Source organism: Phacochoerus africanus, chromosome 2 (genome assembly GCF_016906955.1).
Source record: "Phacochoerus africanus isolate WHEZ1 chromosome 2, ROS_Pafr_v1, whole genome shotgun sequence".
Taxonomy (NCBI): domain Eukaryota; kingdom Metazoa; phylum Chordata; class Mammalia; order Artiodactyla; family Suidae; genus Phacochoerus; species Phacochoerus africanus.
The window spans coordinates 93,158,061-93,183,565 of NC_062545.1; the positions used below are offsets into that span (position 1 = coordinate 93,158,061).

Sequence of the window (25,505 nt, forward strand, 5' to 3'; positions counted from 1 at the left end):
ACTGATAAAGTGTAAAGCTGGACATAATCATTTTTTCTTTTTTGGAGGACTGTAAGAATTTTTCCATAATAAATCAATACAGGAATCTATGCTAACCTTGCAATTTAGAGTCCAACATCTGTTCACTTTTTTATTTTATTAAAATAACCTTAAATTACAAATAATAATAGAAATAAAAGACTATTTAAACTAGATTTTTGATTTGGATATTGAAATATAAATGTGTTAGTATTCCTGACCTTGTCATGTCTGGGTAAATTTCATTTTATTTATCATTTACTTTTTATTTTAATGTATTTTTTTCTTTTTTTAGGGCCACACCCATGGCATATGGAGTTTCCGAGGCTAGGGGTGGAATTGGAGCTGTAGTTGCTGGCTTACACCACAGCCATAGCAATGCAGAATTCAAGCCATTGTCTATGACCTACCACTACTCATGGCAATGCAAGATCCTTAACCCACTGAGAGAGGCCAGGGATCAATCCTGCATCCTCACAGATCCTAGTTGTGTTTGTTAATCACTGAGTCACGTAGGGAATTCCAAACTATCATTTTAAATTAGTAACTTTACTGGGATAGCTCTGTTGATAATGCTAGGTCATCGAGCTTCACAGTTGAGCTAACAAGATCAGCTAACCTTCAGTCTATAGACCTATGTGTATGTCATCTTCCTTGGACCATTTGAGTAATGGTCTTTTTGAAAGCAGAGTCACAGTAAAGCATTCCCAACAACAAAATCATATTGCAAGTCTGTTTGGGTCTTATCTATTAATATCTATTAATATTTTATGAGTTAAAACACACACACACACACACACAACTGCTGCAGAAGAGGAATTTCCCTCTAAATGTTTTGTTTTGGTTTGTTTGCTGGGCCATGACAATAAAATCTCTCAGGATTCTCCTGTATCTGTGTTCCCAAGGTTAGGCAGTAGATTTAAAATAAATGACACAGGGAGTTCCTGTTGTGGCTCAGTGGTTAACAAATCTGACTAGGAGCCATGAGGTTGTGGGTTCAATCCCTGGCCTTGCTCCATGGGTTGGAGATCTGGTGTTGCCGTGAGATGTGGTGTGGGTCACAGATGTGGCTCAGATTTGGAGTTGATATGGCTCTGGTGTAGGCCAGTGGCTATAGCTCTGATTAGACCCCTAGCCTGGGAACCTCCATATGCCATGAGAGCAGCTCTAGAGAAGGCAAAAAGATAAAAAATAAATAAAATAAAATAAAATAATAAAATAAATTAAAATACACACTAACAGAGTATAATTTCTAGATTTGTCTATTCTTCAAGGATATCTCCATGCTCCCTCAACAATTTCTTGACAGTTGCAAAAAAAATAGTATTTCTTAGTCATTTATTAATTATATTTTTCAAGAATCATTAACTCTGATTTAAGGACTGGAAAAATTTAAACAAGAATTTTAATTTTGAGAGAGAATGTGTATGAGCTTATTAGTACTATCAAGGAAGCCATCAATAAAAATAAATCAGGAAAATCTGGCTTTTGTTGGGTTGATTTAACCTAGGATCATCTTTTCATTACAATCTGAGGGATATTGGAATCAAGCAGTTTTTGGCAGCAGAAACCTATGTAAGCTGAATAACCACAATATTTACCTTGTGGTTTATATTCAACAGGCTAAATTCTAATTTCATTATTCTCAGGGCCATTGTCCTAAAACTGAAAATATGTCCCTAATTGTTATGTTAGGTACTTTGGAGGGTAACAGAAGAAATGTTACGTGTAAGTCTTATCCTAAAGAAGTAATATTATTCAAGAAAAAAGCTAATATGCATACATGCATGCATATACACAGACATAAACACATAATAAATAATCACATGCAAGGCATTGAATAAACATTATGATGATATAAATGGAAAGAAAATAAAGCAAGAGAAAATGTATTTAAATTAACCAGCAAAGTTTTCTTGGAAGAGTTATGTAGTAATTTGTGAAATGATGACAGAATGTGGGGAAAAAATGACATTTCAGAGGGATAAAAGGTTGAAGATTGATTAAATGTAAATAACGTGTTTTTACAGTAAATATTTAAAATACATCTATGAATTAAGTACCGTAGCGTGTAGTTCCCATATAAATCTAAGTAGAAAAGTTCAATTTGATTTATTTATTATAAAATGCCTTCAAAACCACTTGCACTACTAGTACATTCCATGCTAAGTACGAGTCAACAAAGTTAATCTTATAGATTGGCCTATAGTTTAATAAGAGAGATCGAAATCTTAAGTTCAGATGATTAGATAGTTGATAATAGTGGAAATGAAGGTGGTATATTTTGAATATTTCTCCTTCTTTATTTTTCTCTGATTGCCTTTCCTATGGTCAAAGATATGAGATGACCAAAATAGAGTCAAAGAACAAGATGGGGTTTGAGAAAAAAGGGGAAATGGCTACATATTGATAGATTAGAAACAGATACAATTGTGACTCCCAGAATAAGAAGAAAATCTAACATTAAAATGATTCCAGGATATGAAACCATTTTTAAAATAAATTTTCCTGGCAATGGAGCTTTGAAAACTTGGAACTTTTGAGCCTTATGAATCATCACATGGTGGGCATGAGAGAACTTAGTTATCAGTAAAATTTTTGATGAGACCACTTTTAGGATCTTCTTGAGTAGATGTTCTATGCGTCTGTAATAATGGGACATACCTAGAATGGTAAAAATTCAATATATCAATACAAAATTGTGAAGGTATGATAATACATTTTACCCCAAAGAAATTTTCTCTTTTTTATGTATTAAAAGTATTTAACCTCTCAAAGCCACTTCTGCCAATATCATAAGGCTACTATAACCCACTCAATTTTTTTTTTCATGATTTTCCCTCTATGTCTCCTTTGTCCTCAGACAATTATATTGGGGATATATATGAAATTTAATGGGGATAATCAGTGCTCTAATTATCATATCATTTAGCTATCATTTATATACAATAATACTATTGAAAAGTACTGTTTTTTTTTTCTTGTTTTCCAGATGAGGAAGCTACAATTCTATAGTTCTATAAAATGCAGATTTTTGTTATTTTAAAAACTTTATTTAATACCAAGCAAAAGGAAAACCTTAGAGTTTACATTATGAAAAGCATTATCTGACTTAAGTAAGAAGGTGGTGAAAATATTAACCAGTCTCTCATTGCATCACTCATTTTTTGAGTATCAGTGTGACATATGATAGTCCAACAAAAGGTGTGGAAAATAATACGGAATACTAAGAAAAAGTTACATTCATTTCTAAGGAGACATAGCAATTACTGAATATTACAAAAACTAAGATTACTAAAATGTAGTCTTTGGTCATCAATTATCACCCCAAATTTTCCCACCTATCAGTTTTCTCCATATCAGTAAATGACATCCACATTTACTGTTTAAGCAAAACAAAGGAGAGAACATTATTATATTATTCATTTTTTCCAATAATATATATTGTTGCACATATTTATAGTGTGAGCAATTTTGATTCTTTTGAATATTTCATAGTAATAAATAGTTTGGATTTTTTTCTTTAATCTACTATGATGGACATTTGGAAAGCTTCAGTTTAAGGAAATGCACACACTAGGCTATACATGGGTACTCAGGAAGATAGAGTTTACAGCTAGAACTATGACGCATTTATTTAGTTCTGAATAGATGGACCACTTGTGCTGTGCCTGACTTCCGGTATACAGATTTGTGAACTAATAAATGAGTATTTTTTAAGCCACATGATTTGCAACAGTTTATCATGATGAAAGACAACATTAGCACACTATATGATTCAGCAAACCTATCAAGTGCCTCATTAAAAAGCATATTTTCAATATGAGTTTTCATAAAGAGGGAAACATTGAGGTACAATGTTAAACACAAAGGCCATAATATCAGCTCTACACTCAATGTGACACTGAAAGTGTTATTTACAAGAAGATAGATGTCTAAATAATAAAACTAAGGGGAAAGACTGAAATTGAACATAACACAGTAACTATACTATGGCTGGCTTATTGGACTATGATTGTGATATTTCTCTGTGAATTTTGGAAGTTATGTTTTTCCTGCTGAATACACAATATGCCAGACAATAAGTTGATTGCAACCATTATTTTTCTAAGACCAGAAGATTATTCAACATTCCTATATGATTTAACAATTTAAATAAATTACATTGGGAGGGAGGGAGTGGGAGGGATCAGGAGCTTGGAGTTATCAGACACAACTTAGAATAGATTTACAAAGAGATCCTGCTGAGTAGCATTGAGAACTATGTCTAGATACTCATGTTGCAACAGAACAAAGGGTGGGGAAAAAATGTAATGTATACATGTAAGGATAACTTGATCCCCTTGCTGTACAGTGGGAAAATAAAATAAAAAAATAAATTAAAAATAAATAAATAGGAGTTCCCGTCGTGGCACAGTGGTTAATGAATCTGACTAGGAATCATGAGGTTGCAAGTTCGGTCACTGCCCTTGCTCAGTGGGTTAACGATCCGGTGTTGCTGTGAGCTGTGGTGTAGGTTGCAGATGCGGCTCGGATCCTGCGTTGCTGTGGCTCTGGCATAGGCCGGTGGCTACAGCTCCAATTCGACCCCTAGCCTGGGAACCTCCATATGCCACGGGAGCAGACCAAGAAATGGCAAAAGGACCAAAAAAATAAATAAATAAAATTTAAAAAATAATAAATAAATAAATAAAAATTAAATAAATAAATAAATAAATAAATAAATTGCATTCTAAATTAGGAATACAGGATTTTCTTTAAATTGTCTAATTTGTAGTTCATGACAAACACCTCAATCAAAATTCTCTAGGGTGTGATTCCTCAAAGCCACTCAGGTAGATGCAAATATACAGCATAATCCCGAAATTTAGCTTGCAAGTCTGACTCACCCTTCAGAGGTTCTCTATGTTGTCCTTGATTTAGTGTTTTACTGAGAAAAATGTAACTTTCTTGAAGCCTATACTGGAATATACTTTGGAAGCAGTTCTGACAGCCTAACATTACAAGATACAATAATTTTTTTATAAAAGTTATGTTTTGTGAAATAATTTTCAAGAATCTTATTTAAATCAAAGAAGATTTCAGTCAATACATCTAAAAAGAATATCTGTGTTCTGGTGAGTTGTTAAACTAAGTGTCATTTTAATTCTGATGTGGAAAACTCTGAAATCATCAACATTTTTGGCAAACATCTTTGCAAATCCAGTAGCATTGCAATGGTACACATTTAATTAAGTTAAGAATAAGAATATGAGGTACTAACCTCTATTTCTTACATCTTTTAAGATTCTTGTAATGAGTTTGTCTTTGAACCTTCCTTCTTCAGCTTGCTTGATGGATATTCAAGTAATATTACCTGTTCTCAATTTAAAAAACATTTTAGGAAAATATTAAAAAGAAATCCATAAAACCTTAGAGAAATATACCAGACTTTGCATTAAAATTTTGAGTTTAAAACCATCTAGGTGGAAGCAAGATGGAGCAGTAAAGTAACTTTGAGTTATGGATTAATCACCAAAGTTGTTTGGAAGCATTTTGCCAGGAATTCAATATTAAAAGTTAATAATGATTATAATCTGATGGGGTTAGCAGATGATGTGGTCAATGTGATGAAGATACAAAGATTTTTAAAAAAATGTGTTTTATGTAAAAACAGTCAAAATCACCTGTGTAAGTGAAACAAAAGGAGTATCACTTAAAGAGTCAGAGTGATATAGTGACATTAGAGATTACGGAAATCCAGACAGAAGGGTTAAGATTTCAAGTAATTCGTAAGGAGGTAATTTCGAAAACGTGTAAGGACTTAAGCACAAATCGAAAATAAAATTTAATGAAAGATAATCCTGAAGGGTGGATGTAGGCAGGCTAAATAAAGATGATTCTTACCTAGGTGAATAGCTGGTGGTAGCTAGGGATAAAGATGGGAGCACATTTTGAAGAATACTTTCATTTAGTCCTAATTGCCTTTCTCTAAACCTTAACCTTAGAAGAAAAGCGAAGCATAGAAATTCAGATAAGGACAGGAAAGAAAAATGGAGAAAAGAAAGTTATGCCTGGCTAACTTGAGATGATAATTGAAATGTGTATCTAAGAAGAAAGCATTAGAAAAGAATCACAAAAGACAGCTATTTCCTTTATGTCCCTGCCTTATTTTTTTCCCGTGTCCTATTCTCTATGTGCATAACTTCATATTTCCAAAGTTATAACTGGTGCTGCATTGTAGAGCATTTTGCAGACATATATTTGAAATTCAAAGTATGCTTATTTAAAAACAGAATTAGAAATATAAGAAGAGTAGAAATTACATTTAAGGTGACATTTACTGCATTTCCAATTTAATCTTAGATTTTAAAATATAGCTAAGTTATGCCTTATACAAAATTGTACATAAAAATAAATGCTAATACTGTTATCATATTTCTACAGATAAGGGAATGAGTGGCAGAACAATTAAACAACTTGTCAGAGACACATATTGATAGGTGGCTGAGACCATATTTTAATCTAGGTTAACCATATTACAAAGCCTAAGATCTTTACAAGATGTTGTTCATATTCTCTAGAAAATGCAACAAATGACCTATTAACAATGTTAAGCCAGTTGATGAAATCATTACAAGGATATAAAACTGGGGCTTGTTTGATGGTCAGAGAGGAAAAATGACAAGGAAAACAGAAAAGTGAGGGAAAATGAGAGTAAAAGAGAAGACATCTTGGCCAATTAAAATGGCCAGAGTAAATGTAAGAATTTGTAGTCATAGTCAACAGTTTTAATTAAATGGATCTGTTTAAAGAAACATTCATTTGGAGGGAAGTGGAAATAGCTAAGATGAGCAAATTAATACTGGTCCATTCCCTGAGCCACTCGTGATGCACAGATCATTCTAGTCCATCCTCTCCCTGACCCTCCATCAGGACCCAAACTTATTCTCCCATGAAAACCCGAAGACACACAGTGCAGCCTCTGGGTTCTAACTATGCCCTGTTTGCCTTCCTTGGAAACCGCAGACTCCACCCACCTGTTCCATGCCCCAGCCCAGCCTGGAAAAAAAAAATAGCCCCCTACCTCTGTCGTATTTGGTTGCTCAGGAAAGATTCTCTGATTTTCTCCAGCAGGAACCATGGTGATGGAAAAGGCAAATCAGAGTGTTGGAATCACCTTCATCCTCCTGGGCTCCTCTGAATACCCAAACCTCCAGGCACCCCTCTTCTTGGTCTTCTTGGACCTCTACACAGTCTCTGTAGTGGGGAATCAATCCCAAGCTCCACACCCCCATGTACTTTTTTCTCAGCCATCTCTCCTCTCTTGATTTCTGCTACTCTTCTGTAACTACACCCAAACTCTTAGAGATCTTGGTTGTGAACATAAAGACTATCTCTTACATGGGTTGCATGATACAGTTTTTCTTTGGCTGCACGTTTGTGATTATGGAAATGTTCATGTTAGCCGTGATGGCCTATGACCAGTTTGTGGCTGTTTGTAACCCCCTGCTCTACACAGTTGCTATGTCTCCTAAGCTCTGTATCCTCCTGGTGGCCTCAACTTACTCATGGGGTGGGTTATGTTCCTTGACCCTCACACGTTCTCTTTTGGAACTATCCTTCTGCGGGTCAAACATCATAAATCACTTCGGCTGTGAGTATTCTGCCATCATCTCTGCCTCCTGCTCTGACACTTATTTCGTTCTGATGTTGATTTTTATCATGTCCATATTCAACCAGGCATGTAGCCTCCTGATTATCCTCTCCTCCTATCTTTTCATCATTGTCACAATTATCAAGATGCCATTTGCTGGTGGGCTCCGAAAAGCTTTCTCCACCTGTGCCTCCCATCTGACCACCATCACCATCTTCCATGGGACCATCTTTCTTCTCTACTCTGTGCCCAGCTCCAAAAAAATCACTTCTCTTCATCAAAATAGCCACCGTGTTTTACACAGTGGTGATCCCCATGTTAAACCCCCTTATCTATAGCCTTAGAAATAACGATGTGAAAGAGATGATCAGTGGGTTAATCAATGCCAAACAACTGTTTTCTTAATGTAATTTTGACTAGAGGGAGAGAGAGGAGTTATTTTCTTAAATGTGCCATATACATTTAAGTTGTTATTACATTTTTCTTCAAGTAATATGATACCATTTATTGAGGAAATTAGATAATATATGTGTATATATGAATATATATGATTATTAAATCTAATTCTGCTTTAAAAAATCATCTTCAGTTCAAAAGGGAAAGAAAGAAGGAAAAATTCTGTTTATGTACCACTCCCAGAACATAGGAGGCTTAAAACATTCCTCTGAAGACGTCCATATCCTAATTTCCGGACTCCTGTAAATTATTACCCTTCTGTGTTTTCTTTGCTTCCTTTCTTATGCCTCTCTTTTCTCTTCCTCTCTCTTTCACATCAGGAAATATCTCAAGCAGACAAATAATTCTGAATAATAATTCTGTATGTTACTTTCTCCAAGACATTAAAGATAGAATGCTGTCAGCATTTTACAAAATTTCCATAAACATTTTCTAGTCATTATGCCTCCCCAAAACCACCTGGAGCAAACTCCTTCAAGGACTGTGTCATATTCAGAACTTTTTCTTTTTTGGTTACAACCCCTGAGACGAGGTTATGAGAGTCTCAAAGTTACCTTTTTGACTCCATTTGAAATGCATATAAAGTTTTAGAGGATATATGCCCACATATTTGGCTTCTTTGGTTTAGCATTTTGTTTTAAAAGAATACGTAAGTGATTAAATGTAACAGCAGTTCCTTTTATATGGCTGAAGCATGTTCCATAAAATTAATATATCAAATTTGCTTATTCATACTACTACTAATAGAGTTTGGTTATTTACTCCTTTATAGTGAAGTATATTTGATTTACAGTATTTTATTAGTTTTAAGTGTACAGTACAGTGATTCAGCATTTTTATAGGTTATTCTCCATTAAAAGTTATTATTACAAAAGGAGTTCCTGTTGTGGCTTAGTGGATTAAGAACCTGATGTAGTGTTGAAGAGGATGTGGGTTCAATTGCTGGCTTCACATAGTGAGATTCTGGCATGGCTGAAAGCTGTCTCATATATGGCCGGAATCTGGCATTGCTGTGGCTGTGTCATAGGTGACAGCTCCAGGTCTGGTTGACCCCTAGCCTAGGAACTCCCATATGCCTTGGGTACAGCCCTAAAAAGGAAGCTAGCAAACAAACAAACTTATTACAAGATCATAGCTATAATTCTTGTGCTGTATGATATAACCTTGTTGCTTATCTAATGTGTACAGAGTATTTTGTGTATCTTAGTGCAATATCCCTAAATTTCCCCATCTCCCTTTCTTCTGCAAAGCCTACAAATACCCAGTGTTGGAGAGGATGTGGAGAAAAGAGAACTCTTGCACACTGTTGGTGAGAATGTAAATTGGTGCAACTAATTACATACTGTATGGAAAACAGTATGGAGGTGTTCTTCCCAAAATTAAAAATAGAACTACTATATTATTCAGCAGTTCCTCTCCTGGATATTTACCTTTTTTGTCTTTAATGGAAATGCTGCTGTGAACATTCTTACACAAGAATATGCTGTATTGTACATAAAGCCTACATTGAATGTTCTGGATTAAAAGGAGCTTCTTTCTTTCTTTCTTTCTTTCTTTCTTTCTTTCTTTCTTTCTTTCTTTCTTTCTTTTCTTTTCATTTTATTTTTTTTTTTTTACTAGATACCATCAAACAATTTCCCCAAGTAGTTCTATTAGTTTACTCTCTGCCCATCTTGCGCCAAGTTCTAATTATTGCCCATTCTAGCCAACATTTGATATTGTCACTTTTTTCAATTTGGTGAGTTGTAATACCTCATTTTGGCTTATAATTTAAATTCCTCATTATTAAGGCAGCCATTAAAAAATATCCTTACAATAATTGCTATGTTTGGATTATGTCCTAAGGCAGCTGTGATTTTGTAGTTTCTCTTTACATGAAGAGGATAGTATTTGCTTTTTATGGATGCACCCACAGCATATGGAAGTTCCCAGGCTAGGGGACAAATCAGAGCTGCAGCTGCTGGCCTGTGCCACAGCCACAGCAACACCAGATCTGAGCTACATCTGTGACCTACACTCAACTGCAATGCTGAATACTTAACCCACTGACCAAGAGCAGGGACCAAATCAGCATCCTCATGGATACTAGTCGTGTTCTTAACCCATTGAGCCACAACATAAATTCCTGCATTTCTACCTTTTAATATCAAATTCTTGGCAAAACAATTCCAGACAACATTGGTGATTAATCCAGAACTCAAAGTTACTTTACTGCTCCAAGTTGCTTCCACTTTAGTTTTAAACTCAACATTTTCATGCAAAGTCTGACATATTTCTCTACAATTGTATAGGTTTCTGTTTAACAGGAACTCTGAGGATAGTATTTGAATCCGAACTTCTCCAAATAAAAATTCTGTGATCTAGGGAATTAGAATTTGTGTGTCTTGTTTACATCCTTGTGAAATGTGTGTACTATCAGGAAATAGTATGTAAGTTTGCATTCACTAAATTAGTTCTTATTTAGTTATAAGAGTTTAAAAATGTTACTTACTACTCCCAACCACCATCCTTAAAGCTCGTCCCAACACACTCAGAGCCACAGACACTAAAAACAAAGTCTGGCAAGGGGAATGGCAAAACAATTCGGTCGGGGGAGAAGTGGAGGCTGAGAGGCTGCTTATTATGTTCACACTATTTCAGTTCAGAGGGGAGGTGTGTTGGCATAAAGCAGAGCTGGTTGTGTTATTAGATACATAATACAATGAGATGATTAAGTGAAAGATATTTTAAAAATAAATTTTACAATTTTTAATAATTTTTGATTTACAAAATAAGGTGCAAAGATATTCCAGATAGTTCTCATCACACCTCACTGTACATTGATAGTATGAAGGAAAATGGCACAGCTGCTGTGGAAAACAGTATGGAGGTTCTTTACAAATTAAAAATTGAATTGTATATTGGAGTTCCCATGATGGCTCAGTGGTTAACGAATCTGAATAGGAACGATGAGGTTGCAGGCTTGATCCCTTGGCCTCGCTCAGTGGGTTAAGGATCTGGCATTGCCATGAGATGTGGTGTAGGTTGTAGAAACAGCTTGGATCCCTCGTTGCTGTGGCTCTGGCATAGTCTGGCGGCTATAGCTCCAATTAGACCCCTAGCCTGGGAATGGCCCTAGAAAAGGCAAAAAGACAAAAAACAAAAAACAAACAAACCAAAAAACCCATCCGGTGTTGCCGCAGTATGTCACAACTGTGGCTGGGATCTGATACCTGGTCTGGGAAATCCAGAAAAAAGAAAAAAAGCTAAAAATACCTTGAGAGAGTACATCTCATGTTAAGTGTTTTTACCACAGTAAAATAATATTAAAAAATAAATAATGTGGGAATTCCCGTCGTGGCGCAGTGGTTGACAAATCCGACTGGGAGCCATGAGGTTGCAGGTTCTGTCCCTGCCCTTGGTCAGTGGGTTGACGATCCGGCGTTGCCGTGAGCTGTGGTGTAGGTCATGGACCCGGCTCGGATCCTGCGTTGCTGTGGCTCTGGTTAGGCCAGCTGCTACGGCTCCGATTGGACCCCTAGCCTGGGAACCTCCATTTGCGGTGGGAGCGGCCCAAAGAAGTAGCAAAAAGACAAGAAAAATAACTAACTAACTAAATAAATAATGTTACATTATGGTGGCTACAATCTAAGTTTTATTTGGATTCTATCAGTTTTTTTCCCCCAGTAACGTTCTTTTTCTTTTCTTGGATCCAGTCCAAGGGACCACATTGCATTAAGCTGGCTTGTTTCCCAAATCACCTCTGGTTGGTCTGTGACAGACCATACACAACTATTAGCATGAGTAAAATGAAATGGGTCCTAGAAGTAAACATAACAATACCAAAAATTAGCATATTACAGAAAAAATCTTTCAAAATTAAGGGTGGGAATTTTTTGGATGAAACATAAAGAAGCTAGATCATTTTAAAAAAAATTATAAAAGGAACTTCATAGGATGAAAGGCATGAGGTAAAATGTCCTTAAGCATAAATGACAACATTAATAAAATGACAATATAAGCCTCGGATTATGAGTAAACACTTGCAAAATGCATATAATTGATAAAGGATTTCTATGTAGAACATATCAAGAACTATTTATCCTCAAAACAAGAAAAAATGATCTAATTAAAGAGTTGGTGAAATATTTGAGCAGACAATTGACAAAATAGAATAAACAAAGAGTCCATATACATATGAAAAAATATCCTTAGTCATCAATGATGTTCTTATTACAAGTAAAAATAAAACCTCAATGAGATATTTCTGCACTCCCACTGGAACGGCTAAAATGATGAGGAGTTTTAGATATTGGTGAAAATGTGGAGCAAGCTGAATGCTTATGCATCTCCAATGAAAGTAAAAGGTTCAATGACTTTGAAAACAGTTTAACAGTATCTTATGAAGTTATGCGAACACATCTCATACAACTCAACAATTTCTTCCCATGAAACTAAAAAAATTCCCAGACTATTGTGCTACAGAAACTATGATTTAACTATATGTAATAATTTAAGCCACTGACTTACAGCAATTTGTTATGCAGCATAGAAAGTTACTATAAGAGAAAGCTGCAAGCTTTGAGTGACTTGGGTGCAGTAATTGGCTCCTTGAGAGCTGGTCCAAGGCTCTCCTGGTGAAAGAATAACCATGCAGACCTGTAGGATTCTGGTTCAAGACCATGCTACATACAATAAATAATTCTCTGCCTGGTGATAAACAGCCTCTGTTGTGTTATGGCTACCTGGTAGAGCCTGGCAAAAGTTGGTCAGTTTTTCAGTGGCCAGGGGAAAGCAGAAGTAGATCTAATTGGGTGTTACTTTGGTGTAGTGGAAACAATGGATTGGTTTACACCCAGTGGTTCTAGAGAATTAAACATGTTTCCAAAATGCATTTGTCAATTTTAGGAGATTATACTTTATAATTGTATTAATATATACTTGGAAGTGTTGATTGCCTATATTTAGAAGACACAATTTGATGTCAATAAAGTACATCAATGTTTCCAAAGACAATAATAATTATTTACATTAAGCAAAAAAGCCAGAATCCAAGTCATGTTATTCGTCTCAAAGCGCATATACCATCTGCATAGAAAAATGGACAGAAAAATCATACTGTAAATTCAATAGCAGTTATCTCTGAATGGTTGCATTTGAGCTGATCTATCTTTCACTTTGGGTTTTACTGTAGTGACCATGTTTCTAATTGTTTGTATATTTCTCTATAATTCATGTTTTAAAGAAGTTCTTGAAGTAGGCTAGGTGAGGCACTACCTCCAGTGATTTAGAAGAAAGAACGTTCTTATAAATTGCCACTTAGGAGGGCATTCAATCTAATTTCTGAGATCATGATATAAAAGAAAGAGTTCAGTAAATATTCTCTGGGTCATAGAGAAAAACATAAGCCCTCTGTTATGTTAGGAATAAGATCCAGCTTCCAAATCTCTCTCTTTTTTTCTGTACAAAACTCTTTCTCTGAGTCCTTCTGGATATCAAGAATGAAATACATTCCAGTCACATTAATTTAAATTCACTGTGGACTTGTGCACTATGGATCAACTTCTTAATGTTTTACATGATGTGTGAATTCTGAGTGGGAACTTCTGTGGAGTCTGTTAATAGTAGAAACACAATCTGCAGGTGAGTTGTTTTCAGGTTGGGGAACCTATCTTGTGTTATCTTTTTCTCATATGGTGAACGCTGGGTTCCTGCAACCTGTAAGGTAGGGGACACTCTTTGTCAGTCTTAGCATCAAATATCTCTCAAGTCCATCTTCCTGAAGGCTCTCATTGCTAAGCTTTGATCTCACCCCCCTTTTCCTGGGGTGTCATCCTGATTTTTGCACTGAGAATATCCACCATGTGCCTAACATGGTTGTCACAGTGAAATTTTTGAAAAGACTATTATTACGTTGGAGAATCCCCCCTCAACATCTCAAAAGATGATAGGAATAATACTAATATTTCAAAAGAAGATAAGGTTATATGTATACAGTGATAGTGAACACTATGTATAATACAATTCCAATTTTATGATAGTCTATAGGTATACCAAGAATGAAGAAAATATTCCTGGAGTCAAAATGGGAAGTCTACGAACTGCTTTCAAATACAAAATGCTTTTGCTTTATCAAAATAATGTTTACCAAAAAAAATTGCATGACCTAAAACAGTATTATCACATGTAGTTTTAATTGAAACTAATGTTCCTGTCACCAGAAATTTTGAAGGTGAAAATGTAGCCACTGGTGTCTATTACCACATTTTCTAGTTCTTGAGAGAAAACTTACAGTGTGTGGAAGGGTTGAGCAAAATGTATTTTAAGTTACTCTCTAGTTCAGGCATTCTGTAAATATTTAATGCTATATTGCTCCTAGTAATTTTATCAGATTAAAAATTTGAATAGTAAGTTGAAAGAAAATGATCAAGGAATTTGGAAGATGATGTTGAAAGTAATCTTCCTGGAGTTCCCTGGTGACTCAGTGGGTTAAGGATCCTTCATTGTCGCTGCTGTGTCATGGGTTTGATCCCATGTAGGAACATGCTGTGGGCACAACCAATAATAATAATAATGATAATAATAATAATAATAATAATAATAATAATAATAATAATGTATCTTAATATCATGGCACAATGTCTGCCACATGGTGAATGTGATCTACATACACTATCGTCATCATCACTGGTATCATTTTTGTTGTCACTATTTCAGATTTTCTCCAACAGCAATCATGGATTTAGCTGAAGGAGATCAGAGTGCTGGGGCCACATGCACCCTCTTGGGCTTCTCAGAATATCCTGACCTCCAGGTTCCCTTGTTCCTGGTGTTCCTCACCATCTACACAGTCACCGTGACAGGGAATCTTGGCATAATCACCATAATCAGGGTCAGTCCCAATCTGCAAACTCCCATGTACTATTTTCTCAGCCACCTGTCCCTTATTGACCTCTGTTATTCCCCCACAGTTACACCCAAACTCTTGAAGAACTTTGTTGTAGAAGGCAGAACTATCTCCTTCATCAGATGCATCATGCAGTTCTTCATACTGTGCTTATTTGCAGTGGCGGAAACATTCATGTTAGCAGTGATGGCCTGTGACCGATTTGTGACAGTTTGTAAGCCTCTTATCTACACAGTGGTCATGTCTCCAAAGCTCTGTGCATCATTAGTGGCCAGACCCTACCCATGGGGTATAGTCACTCCCATGATGCTCACCTTTTTCCTCCTGTCATTGTCCTTCTGTGGGTCTAACATCATAAATAATTTTGTCTGTGAGCACTCTGTCATTGTGTCTTTCTCCTGCTCTGACCCCTCCATCAGCCAAGTGCTTTGTTTTGTCATTGCCATATTTAATGAGGGGATCAGCCTGGTAATTATGCTCACTATTTACACACCCATTTTTGTCTCTTTCCTAAAAACGCCTTCTGCAGGTGGGCACCAGAAAGCCTTCTCTACTTCTGTCTCCCATCTCACCGCCATCACCCTTTTCCACGGGACGGTCCTATTCCTTTATTGTGTACCCAAATCCAAAAACTCGTGGCTCATAGTCAAAGTGGGTTCTGTATTTTATGCAGTGGTGATTCCCATGCTGAATCCTCTGATCTACAGCCTCAGGAACTAAGATGTGAAAGAGAGTGCCAGGAAGTTAATGAATTGCTTAATACAATGTTGTTGAAGTTTTGTATTTCCAAAAGAAATGTGGTCATTACATAGAGCACTGTTCAATGCTTCTCGTAGAGATGGTGATTCCAATTAACATAGTCAGCTTATGAGGTTTTTAATCAAATAGTCATAAACCACTTTTTTGATCATTTGGTTTCTATTCAGTTCAATGTAAAAGAGCTGTAAACCAAATGTGAAATAACATAAATATTGTGGGTGTATCGGTGTCCCCCCAAAATGTCCACATCCACCCAGAAGCTCAGAATGTGACTTTATTTAGAAACAGGATCTTGGCAGATGTAATTAAGGTATGAATCAAGATAAGATGAAAGTGAACCCTAAATCCAATGCATGTGTCCTTATAAGAGACAGAAAAGGACATACAGAGGTACACAGGGATGAAGGGGTATGAAGATGCAGGCAGAGATTTCCCCTATTCTGATGCACACCAGGGAGCTTCAGGAGCCACTGGAATCTGAGAATGCAAGGAAGAGAGAACCCTACCTGCCCCTAGAGTTCAGGCTTCCAGTCTTGGGAACTGTGAGGTAATACATTTCCATTGTTTAAACCACCAAGTCTGTAGTCATTTCTTCCAGAAACACGAGGAGTCTTACTTAATAGTAAATAACAGACCATAAAATCTTAACTCATACACTGGTGCAGTAAATCATTTTTTTTGAAAAATATTATTCCATTCCATACAAGTAATCTGAATCTCAGGATTAGAGAGGAATTCTGAAAAGTTGTAGCTGACTCAGAGTGTGAATATGGGCCAATTAGCAATGAGATCCTGGAGGGACTAGGAACCATCTCTAAAATCAGGCCAAGTTCTTTACTCCTTTCTTCCTAAGGCCTCCTGCGCTTTTACTGTAATATAGGAAATTACGTTAAACACAATGACCCTGACTTTCAAGGAAAAGTGTGGATTTTACATCTGGAAAGATTAACAAGGGGCTGGACCAAAATGCAGAATTAATTGTTACTAATCCCACATATTTCACAGCCTGATGTGTCAAACTTGATACTGTAAATTTCATTTACTAATATAATGATTATTATAATACAGTTCAAAAAATTTCTCTAATTATTGTTTTGATTTTAAATGTTAATTGTTAGTTAACTACATGTTTTACTTGTATGGCATAGATTCATGTGCCAGACAAATATGGCAGGTTTACACTTATTTTAATTGTCCTCTAAATTTATTATTCATCTGTTGGTCTTAACCCATTGAGTGACTGAGTTAGAAAATAATTCAAAATGTCATCTGTGTTTATCTCTCACTGACCATAGTCTGTATCACAGAAGTTTCCTTATGATATGTACTGTATAGATGTGTGATACTGTGGTTCCACATCACCTTCGTGATTAAATAATAGCCACATCTCCAGAGCACGTGTGTTGGTCTCAAATAAAACACTTAACTTCACCTTATACTATAAAGGTATGTCACCCTACCTTGTGAGTAGGTAGACAACTATAAAACATAAAGTAAACAGATATCTTACTTTTAATTTTTCTTAGTTATAAAGCAGGTTACCCATGTGACTACCATAATATTCTGACCAGTTACTAAAGTACCCTATTGTCCATTTTACAGATAATGCTACTGAAAGGCTGGTCTTCATTCTGGACAATGAAATGAAAATTTTCAGTTTTAATTCCATCAGGAAGGATTGTATCTCTCTTTCTTCTTTTTTTGTCTTTTGTCTTTTTAGGGCCACACCTGCAGCATATAGAGATTCCCAAGCTAGAGGTCTAATCAGAGATACAGCTGCTGGTCTACACCACAGCCATGACAACGTGGGATCTGAGCCATGTCTTCAACCTAGAGCAGAGCTCATGGCAATGGTGGATACTTGACCCACTGAGTGAGGCCAGGGATCAAACCTGCATCCTCATGGATACTAGTTGAGTTTGTTAACCACTGAGCCATGGTGATAAGCTTATGCCACAGCCACAACAATGCCAGATCTGAGACAAATCTGTGACCTATACCACAGCCCACAGCAATGCCAGATCCTTAACCCACTGAGCAAGACCAGGGATAAAACCCGAATCCTCACAAACACTATGTCAGGTTCTTAATCTGCTGAGCCACAGCAGGAACTCTCTGGGACTACGTATTTCTGTGTGTGTGTGTGTGTGTGTGTGTGTGTGTGTGTGTTTGTATGTGTGGTATTGGATGCAAAATGTATAGACACTCCCTTTTCCAAAACACTTATTACAAAGTAATCATTGTCATCCATTTCCCTTCAGAAAGAATCACATTATTCCATACTTTGTGGCACATTGGCTTGCATATGGAGAAAACATGACTTCTCTCTGGACTTGGATTTATGAATGAAAGAGGAAAGAAGGTGATAAAAGAAAACATAGAAAAAGGCAGAAAAAAATTGCCTGAATCTATTAATTTATTTTTATTTTGCCAAATCTCCGAAATTTCCATAAAACCAAGATAATCGTTGGTTGTAAAGTCTTATTCCTCTTGCACACCATTGAGGTGTGCATGAAAACTCAGATATTGGTGCTGTGGTCCATGATGGACCCAAAGAGTCTGCATTTATAATAGACTTCCAAGTAAGTGATCTGGTATTACATGACATTGGACCAGACTCTGAATAGTAGGAATCTAAACAGACATTTTTATTTGGGGTAAAATTCAGCTGGTTTAGATGCATGTCGGATTGTAGTATGCAGTCATCAGAGGCCCCTTAATGTCAACTCCCCTTTTCCCCTTTCTTCCAAAAGCAGCAGTTTGACTAGTTATTAAACTGATTGAAGTTGTGACTGAAATAAAATAGTTTTAATCATGAAATTTTGATAATTTCACAAACTTTATAACCAGCATGATTCCTTAATGTGAAATATTTAAATTAGAGAAATAAAGCCTTCATAACCTTGGGTCTTAGTACACTCCCTTTTTAAATTTTCTTTAAAGTTTTTAAATCTTTGTAGAAGTTAGAAAGGCAAGAAACATATTCAAGCAGGGCTTTGTTGTATATTTTAAGAACATTGGCTTTTACTTTAAGGGAAATGGGGAAATACGTAGGATTTTAGAAGAGTGATATAATGTAGCCTAAATTTTAAAAGTAACATGTCTATTGTTGAGAACAAACTGTGAGAGAAGAAAAGGGATAGAAATTGGAAGCATGTTAAGTATATGTATATAGTGTACAAAAGATGATGAATTCTGCTTCTCTTTTTCCTCCTAAACCAAACACAATCCTTAAAAAAAAAATCTCAGTTTTAGCAGCACTGGTCTTAAATGCTTCCTCAACATTTGTAAGCCCCCGAAAGCTCACACAATTTTGCTATACCAGTTGTGTTCCATCCTCCTGGCTGGATACCACAGTCAGGTATAGACCGTTCCCTACACTCATCCTCTTGATTGTATTGCGTGCTCTGAGTCCATCATAGTTAATATGTTTTTGCATGAATATTTTGTTGCCCTTTTGTATCCTGTTCATTTTATCAAGATAATGTGTTTATTTTAGCCAATTTCAATGAATTAAGAAAGCTCACAGTCATCACTTCCTAGTTTTCCTTTTGATCATTGTCCTAAAGGCACTTTCTACCTGGGAGCAACACAGAGTCCTCCCTACCTGTGTCATCCACCACCATCATCCTTTCTCTTCATAGCATGCTCAACTCAAAATGCTCATTGGGAATTGTTCCAGGAGGGTCTGTGTTTTTACACTGTGCTAATCCCTACGCTAATCTCACTGATATATACCTTGAGATACTAAAGTGTGAACTATCCTGTGAGGAAGTTAATAGGCTCCAAAATATTTTAGTGCTCAATCTAATATTGATAAATATTTCCTGTGAAATTATTTATGGGCCTATTCAAATGTCACCGTCCCATAAAATTGTTCCTAAAAACTATAATGAGAGAGTCAAACCTTGTCCAGTTGATCTGACTTAACGTTTTTTTCATAATAATAGATGATACGGTTAGTGCATGCAATGTTTTGTCTCTTGTTTGTTTCAGAAGAATATAAACTCTAAGAGTGGAAATTTCTTATATTATTATTATTGTACCTTATATCTCTACTGTCTGGAAAGTACCTAGAAAATTCATTTGACCTTCAGTAGCTACTATCTGGATGAATAAAAGAAGAAAGGAAATATACATTTCAGATGAAACTGATAATATTCAGTATTATGTTTTGTTCACTTAGGTAAGACTTTAGGTATTGTCTCCGCAATGAATACAGTTGTCACTTGAGATTCAAAAAGTTAAACAAATGCAAATAATACACTCAAATTAACTGTGATTATTTATGTGAATGCTTCTGCTGATCATTGAACTGTGGAAGATATTTCTAGTCTAATTTTAAGTGCTTAACTGTAGTTGAATATCCTATAACCACTTACCAATCTTGCAGTTGTTAGAACCATAAAAATGATGCTTCCACCATCAATGGTGTCTCTTATAATTAGGGTAAGAATAGTTTTAAAAAACTGGTCATTTTTAATTTAAAGATCCTTCCTTTTCAGATTTTAACACAGATTTCAGAAAAAAATTGAAGAGTTTATTCAGTAATATGTTAATATTTCAGGCAATATTGGATCATTGAATTATTTAGACTCAAAAATTCAAACCTTTAAGGCTGTAGGTATAATTGATAAATAATATCCCTGGATTAAATGGACCCTGGTTCCCCATAATGAGAGAAAGTTGTGTATAGCTTTGATTAAGTACCAGAACACTTCTGGATCATTCCATATATTTCTGGCTAAATTTATTTGGGGCACTGGCCAAGCAATAATTTTGCTTATTGGAAAGACTGAAATAATAATGTATCACCACCACCAGAATTCTTGAAGTATAGAACCTCAAAAATATTTAAGATTCATAAATAATTATGCACAATTCACAAGAAAAAGTGTCTGAAATGTGTAAGTAGTCTGCAAAATATCTATGCAAAGCCTCTCTGTAAAAAATAATTTATATTAAGAATTCTTGGAGTTCCCTTTGTGGCTCAGCAGGATTAAGTATTCAACATTCTCTCTATACGGATGCTGATTTGATCCCTGACCTCAGTCAGTGGGTTAAGAATTGGGCATTGCCACAAGCTATGGCATAGATTACAGATGTGGCTCAGATCTGGTGTTGACATGGCTGTGGTGTGTTTTGCAGCTGCAGCTCCAATTCATCCTCTGGCCCAGGAACTTTCATATGCTGTGGGTGCATAAAAAGAGAGAGAGAAAAAAAAAAAGAATTCTTATAGGAGTTTCCACTGTGGTGCATTGGGTTAGGGATTCACCATTGTTTCTGTGGTGGTGTGGATTTAATCCCTGGACCGGCATAGTAAGTTAAGGATCCAGTGTTGCAGTAGCTGTGGTGTAGGTATGGTTGCAATTGAGGCTTGAATTCAATCCATGGCCCAGGAACTTCCACATACATCAGGTGCAGTCTTAAATACAAAACAAATGAACAAAAAAGTTCTTATAAAAGATGGCCTCTCTTAAGACAATAAAGAAAATTTCTTTGTGGTTTTGGAGTAGGCAAACACTCAAAAAGCAAAATAAACGTTACCACATTAAAATTAAAGCATATGTCATTGAAGAACATGGGGATATTAAAAAAGTGAAACCTCAGAAGGAGAGAAAAAATTTGCAACATATTTAAGAGACTAAAGATCAACATCTAGGAGTTCACATTTTGGCGCAGTGGTTAACGAATCCGACTAGGTTGCGGGTTCGATCCCTGGCCTTGCTCAGTGGGTTAAGGATCCGGTGTTGCCATGAGCTGTGGTGTAGGTTGCAGACGTGGCTCGGATCCTGCATTGCTGTGTCTCTGGCATAGGCCGGTGACTACAGCTCCGATTCAACCCCTAGCCTGGGAACCTCCATATGCCTCAGGAAGTGGCCCTAGAATAGGCAGAAAGACAAAAAAAATCAATATCTATAATCAATATGTGCTAAATATCAATATTGCAATATCTATGACAAATTAATTGGGAAAGTCATTAATGAAAGTGACAGTACTGGGAAAATAAAACAAATCATCTTCAGTTTTTCCTTGTGTACCCTCCAAATATTATTTTCTGTGTATATCATGTTATGAGAAAAAGGGGGCAAATCACTGCTCTGGAGAAACTCAAACACATATGCACAAAAAGAGGTCTACAAAAGCTCTTAAAGGAGTTCCATTGTGGTGCAGTAGGTTAAGGATCCAACATTGTCCCTAAAGCAGCTCGGGTCACTACTGTAGTATGGGTTTGATCCCTGGCCTAGTAACTTCCATATGCCTCAGGCATAGCCAAAAAAAAAAAAAAAAATTCCATTGCATATAGCTTGTAATTTAAAAAAAGCAAATAGCAAAATAGATATTAAAAATAGTTATATTGAACTGTACAAGTTAAAATTATATTAGAAAAAAATACACCAGTTAGTATGAATATTGTTCAAAATAATTTAAGTAGTTGAGTAGTACAATGAAACAGTTCCCTGGTGGCCCAGTGGTTAAGGATTTGGCATTTCCATCACTGTGGCACAGGTGTCAATTCTTAGCCTGGTAATTTCTGCATACTGAGGGAAAGGCCAAAAAAAAGTGCAATGAATACCACATATGTGTGTGTGTATATATATATATACACACACACATAAGTATATTGGTTATGAATATTCACTTAGGAACAAAATAAATGGTATCATGAAAATGAAAATCACCAAATTAAAGATGAAGTTAGCACTGAGGAGGTAGAGGGGTATGAAATATCTGGAGGTTATAAAAGGGTCTTTGATCTGTAATGTAGTTTCTAAAAAACAAGTACATGTTAATTTGTTTCAAGTCAACCTCTCAAGTACTTTATAGGGAAAAGAAAATCACAACAGAATGTTTCAGTGTTCTTTCTTTCTGCCCCAAGGGAGATCATTAAATTGGAGCAAAATATTTTTTTCTAAGAAGCAATTACTTTTCAATGCTCAGGGAGCTTGGAGTTGGTAAAACAACCTGTCTTCATATGTAGTTTGCTTGTTTACACCCAGTATGACCGATTTCTCCGGTGTAAACCCAAAACTGTTTATGCTTTCATAAGGCAAGAAATTTCACATGTAGAAGGTTAGCAAGTTGCAAATCATAAATGGTTCATATTTAAAGGTATATTGGTAGAGAATAAAAGAAACTCTAGAAAATTAAAGTATAAAAAAGCTCTTTAACTGAGTTTATTCAGTATTCTGAAATTTTTATCTCATTGGAAAAAATTATGAAGTCTCAGCTAAAAGAAGGGAGTCACCTTGATTTACAACATAATTATAATGTTCTTCTTTTTCCTAAAAGAGGTAATTATTTCCAAAAACATACAAATGACCAATATATACACAAAAACATACTCAACATCACTATTAGGGAACTGGAAATCAAACCCAAAATGAGATTATCACCTCATACCTGTTAGAATGCTTATTATCCAAAACACAAAAACAAACATAAGAATTAAAAAGATAGAAGAAATGCTAAAATGACTTAGTTGCTAGCAAGGAATAGACAGAATCCTGGTGCACTATTGATGAGAATGTAAATCTGTATAACCACTATAGAAAATAGTATGGAAATTCCTTAAAAAAAAGGTAAATAAAAATGAAAATAAAACTACCATATGATCCAGCAATCTCATTTCTGAGTATCTATCCAAAGGAAATGAAATTACTACATCTTTTTATTTTTCTTATTCCACTGTGCTTGCAGCATATGGAAGTTCCTGGGCCAGGAATCGAACTCAAGGCATACCTGCGACCTATACTGCAACTACAGAAATGTCAGATCTTTAACCCACTGTGCCATAGCAGGAACACATTTTTTTTAATAACTATATCTTTTTTTTTTTTTTTGATGGGCACACCTGTGGCATGTGCAAGTTCCCACTAGGTGTCAAAGCAGAGCTGCAACTTCTGGCCTACCCCACAGCCACAGCAAGGCAGGATCCGAGCCATATCTGTGACCTATACCACAGGTCACAGCAACTCCAGATCCTTAACCCACTGAGTGAGGCCAGGGATTGAACCTGTATCCTCATGGATCCTAGTCAGGTTCGTTACCACTGAGCCACAACGGGAATGCCTAAGTCAATATATCCTGAAGAGATATCTGCTCCTCCATACCTGGTGCATAATTATTCACGATAGCCAAGACATGGAAACCACTTTAAGTATCCTTTAAAGAATGAATGGATAACGAATTATATAAAGCTGGAAAAAGAGTTAAGAGCTAATCTATTCTCTTTATTCAGTGGGGCAGGTGATAGATATAGAAGACATAAAGATCAAATAAGAATAGAAATACTAAAAGATCGTATCACCAGCCCTGAGAGGGGGGAAATATTTCCTCTTAATTAGGAGCATTGCCTAGCATTTTGCGGAGCTTAACGAAAGAAGATAAATAAATAAATAAATACTGAATATACAAACATATAAATGCATACATACATACACACATACATAAAATGTCTTCACTGAGTAAAAGTAGAGGATTACTGTGATAGATTGAAGAAGGACCCCAAAGATACCCAGGCTTTAAACTCTGAAATCTGTGAATGTTACCTTTTAACCAAAAGGGACTTTACAGATATGATTACGGATTTTGAGATAGGAAGATTGTCCTGGATTATCTGACTGAATCCTAAATATAAGTGTCTCTATAAGAGGGAGGAAAGGGGAATTTGTTAGGGAAGCGATAGAGATGTAACCATGGAAGCATGAAATTGGATGCTGCAGCCATAAGCCAAGGAATGCCAGCAGCCAGCAGAAGAAGCAAGGAATGGATGTCCTCTGGAACCTCCAGAAGGAACCAGCTTTGCAGACTCCTTAAGGCCCCATGAGACTTTTTGGACAACTTGCCTGCAAGACCTCAAGATGATAATTAATGTGGTATTTTAAACCACAGCATTTTTGGTAAATTCATTACTGTAGCGACAGTAAACAAATACAGTAATATTTCTAAATAATGAAAACTTTAAAGATGCATGATCAGAGACTAAATAAATACGACCATATTGACTAATCTCTTAGCCAAAGAGTTGGGACAAGAACATCACAAGAAAATCAGAAAACTTACTTAAAGTGAGGAGTATGTTCCTATTCAGTCCAGAACATTAGGAATCAGACTGACCTGTCTAGGAAAATCATGGAGAAAAAGGAAAATTGTTATTGTGAGGATGCCTCTGGAGTGTTTCCTTAATCCTATGATGGAAATGAGGTTACAGTGATACTCAAAGAAAGTAATTACACTGTTTCAGAACTGGCCCAGGTAAGCCTAAATATTCTCTCTCCACAGTGTTGATCAAAACTTTTCTTGAAATGTAAAATAAATCCATATTTGACTACTATTCAAAACATCCTAGAGCATGTTTCAAAAACTTATTTATCCCCTTGCCAAAAAAAAAAAAAGAAAAAAAAAAGAAAAGGAAGACAGTTTTACAGAATTGGCAAGGTAGTTTTGTGAGCTATATAGAAAGAGACATTTGTTTAGCTTACTAGATATTTTATACAAACTAAATGAAAGAGCAATGATGAATTCAACCATGAGGAGGGAGAGGAACCCAGTGTAGTATTTTTCTCTGATTTCATTTGGACAGAAATCACCTACTTATGGAATCCCATTACACACAGAGTAGCTGACTGTGAATTGATTTGTGTTCTATTTATAATAACTCACACACAAAACGTATCTCAACCAAACACTTTCTAGGAAAATAATCACATCAATGGGTAGAGTGAGTGTAAAAAAAAATATTTTTTA

General features: G+C 35.9%; 1 protein-coding gene and 1 pseudogene across 1 annotated transcript; both read left to right on the forward strand.

Moving 5' to 3' along the window:
- Positions 1-7,139: 7,139 nt before the first annotated feature.
- Positions 7,140-8,059, forward strand: LOC125121073 (olfactory receptor 5D18-like; annotated as a pseudogene).
- A 6,766-nt stretch (positions 8,060-14,825) lies between these two features.
- LOC125121074 (olfactory receptor 5D13-like) lies at positions 14,826-15,716 on the forward strand. The gene has a single exon (XM_047769386.1). It carries the CDS (start codon positions 14,826-14,828, stop codon positions 15,714-15,716), a length of 891 nt encoding a protein of 296 aa, XP_047625342.1.
- The last annotated feature ends 9,789 nt before the right edge of the window (positions 15,717-25,505 follow it).

What these genes read in the sequence shown, in the direction of transcription:
- LOC125121074 (XM_047769386.1), top strand. Translation starts at nt 14,826, where the DNA reads ATGGATTTAGCTGAAGGAGATCAGAGTGCTGGGGCCACATGCACCCTC.